At 45.2% G+C, this 12,048-nt stretch overlaps 1 protein-coding gene across 1 annotated transcript in view; it reads left to right on the forward strand.

Moving 5' to 3' along the window:
- The window catches only part of LOC147703391 (uncharacterized), a 9,287,842-nt gene that overhangs the window by 7,281,644 nt on the left and 1,994,150 nt on the right, over positions 1–12,048 (forward strand). Inside the window, exon 30 of the mRNA XM_086931832.1 lies at positions 10,550–10,711. Within this exon, the coding sequence (XP_086787958.1) occupies positions 10,550–10,711 (162 nt within the window). The remainder of the gene's footprint in view (positions 1–10,549; positions 10,712–12,048) is intronic.

Below are 12,048 nucleotides of genomic sequence, written 5' to 3' on the forward strand. Positions count from 1 at the left end.
GCTGTTTTCTGGTGTATTTTAGTCGGGAGCAGTGGGGGTGGTAGTTCTTTTGGTACCTCCGGGGTGGCTTTAGGCAAACCCTCAGTCAAGAGGGGGTACATGCCGTTCATGAGTGTGTTTCGCTGCCTGTCTACCTGTTCTAATTTTACTCGGGTACCTTCCTCAATTAATACGTTTTCCTGGGCTTTCTCTGGATCCTCCCTCCTTTTCTCTTCTTTTCTAAGTGCTTTTTCTGTACGCCTATGTGATTCTTTACGCCATAATTCAATGGCATCCTTCTGTGACTGTCTGGCTTTCTTTTTCCACAATGCTTCCTCTACCCTCATGATGCAATCTGCATCCCATGTCCCAGCAGCAGGCCATCTCTGATTCTCGGATAATTCTTTAGTGTAGTCCACCCATAAGTCGAGGAATAAAACGGCATCTAGGCCATGTTTGTGGTACATAAAGTACCCTGGAGTGTCCCTAGGTGGAATGGGAACAGCTTCTTCTAATACCCCTTTTCTAGTTTTTATCTGTCTCAATTTGGAGAACAACGGCATCTTGAAATCTGGCTACTTGGTTCTTACTCAGATATGAACACACTGAACACAATAATCACAATAATTACGATCGAACAATCACTCATACCACGACATTTTGAGACCCATTAAAACATTTTAACATGAATGATGACAATTAGAAGGTAACTTGCTAACTGCATAATACTAGATACACTGCTCAACAGTGCAGACTGGATATACTGCTAAACAGTACAGATACACTGTCTAAAACAGTGCAGACCAGGTCTGTGTACCCACACCTGTCTTGACCGGCACAAACTAATGCGCACGTCTATATGCGTCCCCAGCAACGGTACTCACCGGGAAGCACGGAAACGGAAGGCCTCGGAAACCCTGGACTGGATTCGGACTGGATTCGGACTCGACTCGTGACGCTGATACTTCGGAACGTCGGAACCTGGTGGGCCTCCGTATACCTCGGATCTTGCTCTCTCAGCTAGGCTCTGGTCGGGATCCTCCGCACTTCTCACCGCCTCGTCTGGGTGTCGCTCGCAGCCTCAGTCACCTCCGCTGGCCTGAGGGAGATACAGGAAATCCTGCGGGTACGCGTAGTTGTCCGTCTGGCTGTGGCAGGGGGCCAGGCCTGCAACGCACCACCGGCGCGTGAGATGGGGGAGGGGTTCCTGTTCGGGCGCCAAATTGTCGTAAATAATTAATTTACCGGTGCTTAATTTCTATAATCAATAAGAATAACTCATAATAAATAAGAGGCAAAATCCGTGATATTTGAGGTTTCTCAAAAGGGTTTTATTCCTATAAAAGGAATTGGGTGATTAGCATATTGGCTCGAGCCAAGGTGGCATACCATTCCGTCACCACATAGGTTCGGGAAGGGACAGACTGACAGAGTCAATGGTAATATGCGAATATGCAAGTATGCGACAATACATAATTGACAGACATTCATATATATAGTCAATGCATTACAGTAAAGGCATATGTAGGAGGCGTAACAGCTGAGAAGAGAGATAAGAATACGTGTACGTAATACAAAAGGCGTTACAATAGGCGTGCATGAAGGCGTGGACAAGAACGTCATTGAACATGATGTCACAAATAGGTGGATCCATGAATGAATCCGGCAGTGTCAGCAAAATTACATGGCAGAGATGCGCGCGCAGCGGGATGACGTGTAATGTACGTGTAACTTGAGGGGTGAAGGGGGACTTGACATTTAGCCCTACAAGTGTAGACGGATGTCTGGATGTCAGATCAACCTAATCCCAAATCGTATCTAATATCTCATGTTTAAGGAACGGCATTATCTGGAGGGGAAAGGTCTCTCGGACAAGAGGCTATTTCTATACTGGTTATGAGTGCGTGTATGAGCGTCTGCGTGTCTACATGAGACGCGAGGGGAGCGAGGGGAGGGCATGGGCCTACCATGGAAACGGGGCCATGAATTACTTGCATAGAGACAGTGAGGCCTAACCCTCTGCCCTGCAGCTGGAAGGATGTTGACGTGAATCTATTAGACAGGAATGTATTTTCGAGGAGTGGAGCAGATAATTCGAAGGTTGAATGCAGTCTTGGCAGGCAACGGGCTGAGCCGAGCACCGTTAGCCGCGCCAGAAGTAAGGCAAGGGTCACTGGCACAGAGGCAGCCTGGGCTGAGGTTTTCGGAGTCAGAAGGCAGGAAAAAGGCTCGATGGCAGAATTCAGGCCTACTTCGCCAGAGCTGAAAAACGTGTAAGGTATACCACAAAAAGACGTTGGCATAGCATATTTAGGAACTGAATATCCAATCCGTTCATAGCGGATCGGAAAGAGAACATGTTAACGTTGGATGCAAATGTATTTGCGTCTTCATAGTTAGCACAGGAGGGAAGTTACATGCACTTCAAGCTAGTACATGGAGTCGTTGGGGTCTGAGATAGGGGACACAATCGATCATGAAATTTATATTACCTCAAGTGTCTAGAGCATACCCAAGCAGATATCTGTCTACTGCAGGAGAAGCACCTTTTGTTGAAAGATTGTCACCGCCTCCGGTCCCGGAGGTTCCCAATCCAGTTCTTTTCTTCAGGCACTACTAAAACCGCCGGGGTTGCTATGCTGGTGGCCCAGCGGTTTAAGAGGGTGGTCTTACGCAAAAAGGCTGAAATTAAAGGTAGGCTACTGACTTATAGATTTGCCATAGGCGACTCCACGTTCACTATTGGTTCAGTGTATCCTCCCAATGACGGCCAAGAGCGATTCTTTCACTCTGCTCTTACAGAGGCCTCCGCCACACCAGCTTTCCACAGAGGGACTGGCCCGTTTACATGACTTAGGATTTAGTGACCTGTGAGGTAGCTTCCACCCCCAGGAACGTGAGTAGTCATACTATTCCAATGCGCACAAAACATACGCTCGGTTGGATTACCTGCTGGCTTCTGCCCACTACACGAGCTGGTGACGGAGTTGGAGATAGGGGTCACCTCCCTCTCAGATCATGCCCCAGTGACAGTTGTTCTTTCCCTTCCACCAACCCACCGACCCATTAAGACATGGCATCTCAGAGAGACACTACTGCACCGTAAAGACATGGTCACATGGATACAACACGTCATCACTGACTATCTCTCTCACAACAGTAACACTGACACCACTCTTGCAACGCAGTGGGCAGCACTGAAGGCAGTCATAAGGGGGTGTAATAGCCATCTCAGCCGTAGACATTGCTGAACGCAGACGCAAACGAGAAGAACTCACTCAACAGACTAGGGAACTGGAGCAGATACACCAGAGAACAGGAGCCCCTCAAATGTGGAGGCAACTTAAAGCCGTACGCCAACAACTTGCAGCTATTGACCAAGACAAGGCGGAATTTGCAGCCTTGTGGCTGAGACACGCTTTTTATACGGGGATTGGTGCGGGCGTCTGCTTGCCCATAAATTGCACGAGACTAGACAACAGCAGAAAGTGCAGGAGAATCACCGAAAGGACGGTAGGCGCGTCTCTAAGGACAGCAACATTGCTGAAGAATTTCATGATTTTTACGTCGACCTATCTGCTAGCTCTCCACTAGAGAGCTCAACTGGGGAGGCCTTCCTGAACTCCATCCCTCTACCAGCTCTAACTAAACTTCAAGCTGACTACCTCGAAAGAGACATTCGGCCAGAAGAAGTGATTGCCGCCATTCCACGTCTCAAGCTAGCGAAAACGCCTGGGCCGGATGGCTTTTCCGCTGCCTTTTATAAGACATTTTGTGCCCAAGTCGCCAATCTCCTCACTCGACTTTTTAATTCCTTCATGGAGACTGGTGCGATCCCAGGGACCTTCTGGAGGCTTCCATAGCAGAAATCCTCCAAACCAGGGAAATACAAGTCTCAATGTGGGGCATATCGCCGTATCTATCTTCTTAAAGTAGATCTTACACTATACACCGGGATTTTAGCTTCCCGCCTCGCACCTCACATAACTGGTCTAGTTGATTCGGATCAAGCGAGCTTCATCCCGGAACGTCAAACTACTGACAATACTAAGCGGGTCTTGCATCTTATCTAAAAACCACTCGCACACAGGGGGAATACATGATGCTGGCTATTGACTCCGAAAAGGCGTTCGATAGGGTCCACTGGCCCTATCTAGAACAAGTTCTGGAAAGAGTGGAGCTGGGCATGAAATTCCGCACATATGTCTTGAACTGCTACAAGTTTCCAATGGCCACAGTTCAAGTCAACGGTCACACATCTCCCTGATTCACCATTGAGAGAGGTACAAGGCCCTCCTTTTTGCACTTTACATTGAGCCACTGGCGCAAAGGTTGAGGCTCAACCCGTTGGTTACGGGGATCAAATTTGGCGGTTACATCTGTGCGATTAGTCTCTACGCTGATAACGTTTTGATTTTGTTATCTAATCCGCGAGATGCGCTGCCGGCATGCCTATAGGACCTAGATTTCTTTGCACAAACTGCCGGGTTCAAAGTGAATATGGACAAGTCGGTGGATGTAGACCTGTCTCTGGAGAAATCCACTCGGGAACACTTGCAAAGCTTTCTCCCTATCCAATCGGCGGCAGACATGATCCCATATTTGGGGATCCAGTTAGCCTCCTTGCTTTCGGAAACGGCTATCACTAACTACACCCTACTGTGACAAAAAATCCTGGGGCAATGGAAACATTACCCTTTGTCCGGAGGGAACTGGGGCGATGGAAACATTACCCAAAGTAGCCGCAGTCAAGATCACCATTCTTCCACAGATCCTATATCTGTTTCATAGAATCCCTCTAAGGCCACCTTCTGGCTGGATACAGCAAACACAATCAGAACTGGCTCAGTTCATATGGAACGGTCCGTAGCCATGCCTGAAACAGAGGTTGACAACACTTCCCCCGGAGGGAGGGGGACTCAGACTCCCCGATTTACTTCTCTACTTCCAAGCTGCACAATTGCGTTTCCTGGTGGAGTGGAGCTGATGGGAGTCAGAGAAACATTGGTTATTCCAGGACCAGGAGGTGGCCGGCAGACCCCTGCAGGAAATTCCATTTCTTCGCAAACAACACTGACCCCTAACTTATACGCTGCATATATCACAAGAGTTACCACAGAGATATGGGTTCAAACCAATATTAATCACGAACTTACCACTTTCCCGTCCCCACTCACTCCACTGATGGACAACCCAGACTTCACCCCGGGTATGGACTCAATAGATTTTGTGAGGTGGCAGCCCTCAGGGTGCCGAACCCTCTACCAAATGTACTCCGCAGAGGGAGTTATCCCTTTCTATCAATTTAAACAAGAATATGGGTTGCCGGAAATGGAGAGACTTCGATATCTGCAAGCGCGACATTGGGCGCTCAGCGACCAAGTCTGATCCATGGCGGACAGGCACCTTCTTCCCTATGAGTACTGGCTTATCACACACAAGACAGACAGAAAGCTAATATCCGACTTATACAAGATGCTGCAGGCCAGATTTGCTCACACTTACAGCTCCGGAAGGGCACGCTGGGAGAGGGAACTAGGCAGGACACTAAGTCATAAAGAGTGGGAAGGCACATACTATAGAGCACGTCACTCCACATATCACATGGGACTCACTGACCCCCTCACAAAGATAGCAACCTACTGGTATTATACTCCTGAACGTATCCATGCCATGGACCACACTAGAGAAGCGACGTGTTGGCGGGGCTGTGGAGAGGTAGGCACATTGGTACACCTGCTTTGGGACTGTGTTCACCTCCAATAATATTGGAAACAGGTTCTGGACAAAGTAGATGCACATTTTGACACAGAAATTCCACGATTCCCCTCATATGTCCTTCTGGGCCTCTCAAATTCCGTAACCTATCCATTGCGCTCTCGCAGAGGCCGCCGAATAGCTATTGCTCTGGGCTCAGCAATGTAAAATATACTCACACATTGGCAGACCGCCCACGTCCCGACATTCAACGGCTGGCTCCTCCGCTTGTGGCAGGTACTGGATATGGAGAAGCTCACATGGCAGGGGAGGGATCCAAATATATCGAACTGTGGCAGCCCTTCTTGTCCCTGTTGGCCTCTGAATTTCAGTAAATCTCTTGCCCTCAAAACCTCCGCTTATTGCACCTCTCTGATACGGAACAGATGACAAGGGCTAGCGGTCACATATGGCTTAGATAGTTTAGGTGGTGGACTTGGAACACGGGTAGTGGGTGGGAAGGGAAGGTTTTAGGGGTTTTCATACAGTTTTGTTTTTTTCTTGTCATTTATAGTATATACAAGGCTTCCTTACAATGACACAGGCCCATTTTATTACTGATTGACTTAGCTTGTCCTTTTCGAATCCTGGATTTAGCACTGTTAAAGGATACGATGGCTACACCTGCATGTATATTTTTTTGTATATGCTTTAGAAATTTCAATCGCCTTGGGACCCTACGGGTAAGTAGTGCGCTATATAAATGCATATACATTTACATTTACATACAATCAAAAGATATAATACTAAAAGTTAATGAAATCAATAATTACCTGAGGATATTGTGGTATGTGGCTGATTCTACTCAGCCACCTTTATCTGCTGCTGGGCTTCATCACCCGATCGAGGAGAGTTCGGCAGGCTGTTACTTTAGTGCTGGCAAGGCTGACCAGCATCGCTTTCTCAACGTGGTGCAGCCGCCAGGACCATAAAATGCTGCACAGCCAAATAAGGTGCCGAAAGAGAAGGAAAGGGATTGGAGAGACCTATTACGGGTGCTGACTGTGGCACCCTCTCCGATGCAGCAAACTACAGAAGGCAGCAAAAAAAACAACCCACATGTGCTGCCCGCCCCTCGCGCACACCGGCTCCTGAGGCAGCCTTGCGCCTGTGCCACTGCCATGTTTACGTCAGGCAGAGATGCGAGACAAAAAAAAAGTGTGATCTTGGGGAAGAAAACTGTAGTTAGTGACCGCTGCTTCTGAATCCACGGAAGTCAGTTTGACATCACCAGCCAGTAAAAAGCCAGCGAATAGGAGCTGTGCCAACATTCACAAAATGGTAAGCGGCAGGAGAAACTACTGGCCGCTTGCCAACACATGCAGATTACTTGATGCTTTGTAGTGACAGCGCACGTGCCGCCTCTGCGAGACCTAATAAGAGAGTAGAGAAAAGGGAGGGCTGTAGGGAGGGACAGGTTACTACCCACCCACAGGAGTAAGTTCAATGCTATTCACAAACGACACTTCTAAAGTTACTGAAGCCCAAAAGCTGAAAAAACAGTAGTAAATGTACTCCAGCCGAGCCTTAGAGTAAGTCAAGCACCACAAATGACAATTCAACATAGTACAACACACTCCCATATAAAATATTGGTGGCTGGGACTTAAATTAACACCCCTTAGGAAACAATCCGAAATAAATAAAATGATTTTGACTTTTAAAATGTATATCTTTTTTTTCTTTATCGTTTAAAACATGATATATAAATATTAAATAATTCTAACATTTTAAAATGTCATAATAAACAATTTATAACTGAAGTCAAACTAAACTTTTTAACTTTTGTTACAAAATTAAGAATACATTAAAGTAATTATTCATGTAACGTAACAGAATGTAATACATATTAAATAAAATATTTACTGTGTGTAGGATTTTTAAAAATTATTATTTATAAATTAAATATATTTGAATTAAATTAATACACTTGATTAAATGAGTTAATGTGTGCTGTAACATTGTATATTAACAGTTATAAGTTAATAATAAGTATTGTATTTATTGTACCTGTATATTTTGTATGAACATTTTTAATATTTGTTTAAAGACAATTAAACTTTAATATTTTTCACTAATCTTTCCCATGGTGGTGAAGATCTCCATCTAAGGGGCCGATTCTGATTTCGGGCGGAAGGGCTCTGAACCATGTTCGGAGCCCTTCCGACCGAATCGTTCAGTGCCGGATGGATTTCTTCCCGACCGAGCCATTGCGATGGGCTCGGTCGGGAAGGAATCCGACTCGTATTTCCAGATTGCGGACGACAGGCTCAGAGAGCCTGTCCGCAGTCCGGAAATCCTCCAGTACTCCCCCCGACGCCTCTGTGCGACCGAGGGAGTACGATGGCAACTTTTCACTGCCTTTTTGTGCCGGTCTGTCCGTCACGAAAAGGCAGTCGGAAGCTGTCTCTGGGGGCCCCCAGCAGGGCCCCCATGGGTGTGGGGGCACCTATGGGGCCCCTCCGTTGATCCCTGCACCTTGGGGTGCCGGCCACAGGGTGCAGAGATGAACTGCACCCCTGCTTTCTACATTGAAAGCATGCTTTCCGGTCGGAAAACATGCTTGCATTGTCAGGTATACGAATGCGACCGAACCCTGTTCAGTCGCATCGTACTAGCAGGGCTGTAACTGGCGACAGCAGGTCTGTCGGTTACAGCTCCTGCCCGATGTCAGACGGACTTAGGTCCGTCCGACATCGGAATAGGCCCCTGAGTGTGAAAAGTTATTAGTAGTAACTTTACATTTGTAAATCCTGTTGTCGGAGACTCCACAAGAGGATGGGCAATGTACATCTAAACTTAGGTGTATAACTGCACTTGGAAATGGCCATTAGCAAAAAAGTGTAGATTTACACATTGGTGCAGTAGTAAATTTATACACAAGTAAATCAACTAAACATGTAAATTTACCCTTGTGAATCAGTCATGCATTTAGAAATACTGAACGAACCAGGAAACAAGCAGTGTCTGTGTACTGTACCAGACTTTAGATGAGTTGCTTAATACTTGATCCCGCTCTCCTAGTTCAGGAAATAACCCACCTTATCTTACAATACCTTCTCTAATTTAGCTAACAACCCCCTGACCCTGGTTATAATTTCAAGGATGAATTCTGATCCCTGTGTAAACCAGAGATTTAGCCTATGTAAAATAGTCAATTTGAACCGCAGTAATGTAATTGAGTTCCTCTACAAGTGTCCTTTCCACAATATTCTTCTGTGCCTAATATGCGCATCTCCTGGCATGATTTGTGTTACAAAACTCTGCTTTGGGTATAATGCCTCTCCCTATGTAATGGAACCATATTCACTAGTACTGCATTAGTTAACCAGCCGAGCGGCTATATATCTGTTTGCTCCATGCATTCGCTCCCTCATTTTATATCCTGGTCGTCTCAGTACTGAAGTATGAGGCGACAGTCTCCTTAATAAGGGGCTGTAATTCAGAGCGCGATATTTGTAGCACTTCTTCTTCCTCAAGAGGATGCTCTATATTATTTTTGCGTGGAGCTTTTCTGCCCTCCATGATGGCCTGTCTATAAACAGCAATGCGCTATAACAGAATTAATTTCCTGTTTTAAGGGGTTGCTAGGACACCATGGGTCAAATGTACAAAGGTTTTTTTTTGGTTTGAGATACCATGCTGCACGGTTCTTAAACGGCCAAGCCCTGACACAGAGGAAAGAGCTTTCTGCCCTAGCCCAGAACATAAGCGGGGAGTGTGTCAGGAATCAGGGCATAAAGCCACCCTGCACAGAGGAACCAGGTAAGACAAGCATGAAAAAGCAAAAAACAATATACTGAAAAAAGAAAAGAAAGAACAGCTGACCTCTTGTTAGTGAGTAAAGATAACAGACAGGAGGACGCGCTAAGTGGAAGTGGCCTTTGTAAGTAGCCATTGGAAGGAGAAAACAAATGTAACCAGAGTGGGATCCTTGAACCGTAGCTGGTGAAACCTCTGTAGGATGCAGAACCGCCTGCTACTTCAGGACTGGGTCTGGAACGATGGGGACAAGGATTAGAGTAAGGCGCTGAATTCTTCTTCTGCGATTAGGAATTCTCCCTTTAAAAGTTTATTCCGCCAGATGGAACTCCGTTGAACATCCCTGGGGTATTTGCGACTTGTGTAACGGTGGAGTACAAGACCTTTTCCACGTACTTTTAATCTGTCTAAATCCGACTTTGGTAGAGGTTCGGCCACGTTATATAAAACCTATACGTTTTATAAAACCTATCCGTTCTAGATAAAATGCTATTTTAACTCAAGACTTTATTACGCTCTGTAAGTCTCCCCCAACAAACTTTTCTGCTATAACTTGCTCAATTTAAAGAGCTTTAAAGCTCTTTTAAAAGCGCATAAACCGAACACTCTTAAATGCATGTATTTCTAGTCATCAAATGCAATTTACTATGCCTATAATGAGTTTTAAGTAGTTTTAAAAAGTATAAATACAACTTTTTTATATTTTGTATTTAAATTTGTTGAACTCAGTCGAGGTCTGAATCAAATAAAATTTGAATTTGAATTGAATTGATTTGGGGTAATGAGGGTTACTGGTTAGTACCTGAGTCATTCCATGCCTCACCCACATGCTAGAAAAGCTCAATAAATGTGCCCTACAAAAATATAAATGTATAATCAAAAATATAAGTGCACTCATAACCTCACAGAGCTGCTTATTTTCAGAGAGTGAGGGAAAAGCTCTAATTTTTCTAGAACATATAAGATTTTGTGCGTGAAAATTAGTTGCCTGTAGATTGCAGATGTTAATTTCGATTATAAAATGAACTGATGTCAACATCTCTACTTTCCAGAATCAGAACATCCGAGGCCCTATATATGAAAAAATTGTTAACTTTTATTCTTATAAGTGGCTGAGGACTAATGGGGTTGAACCAAATACCCTCTTTGACTTCCTACCCTGTTCTCTTCAGGGAGATATTTCTACAGCTCTCTATGCAGATCTTATCGCCAAGGTATGTGTGAATTCTCTAACCAAAACTTCTGCATTCGTTTAATTTGCATGGCAAAGCTGCATTTCTATTTAGCTTTTAAAACTTTGATTATTCTATGACTTTTTATTTACATGAAGAATATAACCAAAAAGACAGCTGCATTATAAGTGCCTGCATTATAGAAGCTGAAAGTGTTGTCTTTTTCTAATCTGGAATCATTATGAGCTGCGATTCAGTTGTAGTTAGTAATATGAAGCTTTAACCCAGCTACACAGTTATTTAAAAATCTGTTAGAATAAGACAAGCATTGGCTGCTGTTCAGCATAGCTAAAGGTTAGTGGGGTAAAGGAGAGTGAGTTGGAGTGTCGTAAAGTAGAGTAGAGTGGAGTGTTATGGAGTAGCGTAGAGTGGCGTGGAGGGGAGGGAAGTGAAATGAATGTCATTGAGTAGCATACAGTATTGTAGAGTGCAGTGGAGGGAGTAGAGTGTTGTAGAGTGGAAGGGCGTTGAGCTGAGGGTCGTTGAGTGGATTATAGTGTCAGAATCAAGTAAAGTGTCATAGAGAGGAGTCGCATAGAGTGTCGTGGAGTGGTATAGAGCGGAGTGGAGTAGAGGATGTTGCATAGAGTGGAGTAGAGTGTTGTAGAGGACAGTGGCGTAGAGCAGAGTAGATTGTCATAGAGTGGAGTGACTGAGTGGAGTAGATTGTTGTAGAGTGGAGGGCATTGGTGTCATAGTGTGAAGAGACATAGAGAGTCAGAGTGGAGTGTCATAAAGTGGCGCGGATCAGTGTGTAATAGAATAGAATGGAGTAAAGTGAACTGATTGGCATAGGTGAATTAAGTAGAGCATTATAGAGTGGAGTAGTGTTGAAGAAGGCATAGAATGGAGTAAAGTGGAGTGACAAAAAGTGGAGTAGAGTGTCAGTGGCACAGAGTTTAATGAAGTAGTGCATCATGGAGTGTCGTAGACTGGAGTGTAGTAGAGTGGCCTGGAGTGAAGTTGTGTGAAGTACAGTGGTGCAGAATTGATTGGCATAGAGTACAGTGATGTAGGGTGCAGTGGCACAGGGTAGAGTGGTACAGAGTAGATTGCAGTGGGAGTCAAGTGCAATGACGTAGAGGTCAATGGCGTAGACTAGATTTGCACAGAGTGGGGTAGAGCGACACAGAGTGAAGTGGCATAGCGTGGAGTGGGCAGGCTAGAGTGAAGTTGTGCAGGGTAGAGTTCAGAGGTGTGGAGTAGAGTGGCATAGAGTAGAGTGGTGCAGAGTTCCATGATGTAGAGTGGAGTGATGCAAGGTGTAGTGGTGTAGAGTGCAGCATCATTTGCAGTTGCACAGTATATAGCTTCAGAGT

The sequence above is a fragment of the Lissotriton vulgaris genome, chromosome 7, assembly GCF_964263255.1.
Source record: "Lissotriton vulgaris chromosome 7, aLisVul1.2, whole genome shotgun sequence".
In the NCBI taxonomy this organism is placed as follows: Eukaryota; Metazoa; Chordata; class Amphibia; order Caudata; family Salamandridae; genus Lissotriton; species Lissotriton vulgaris.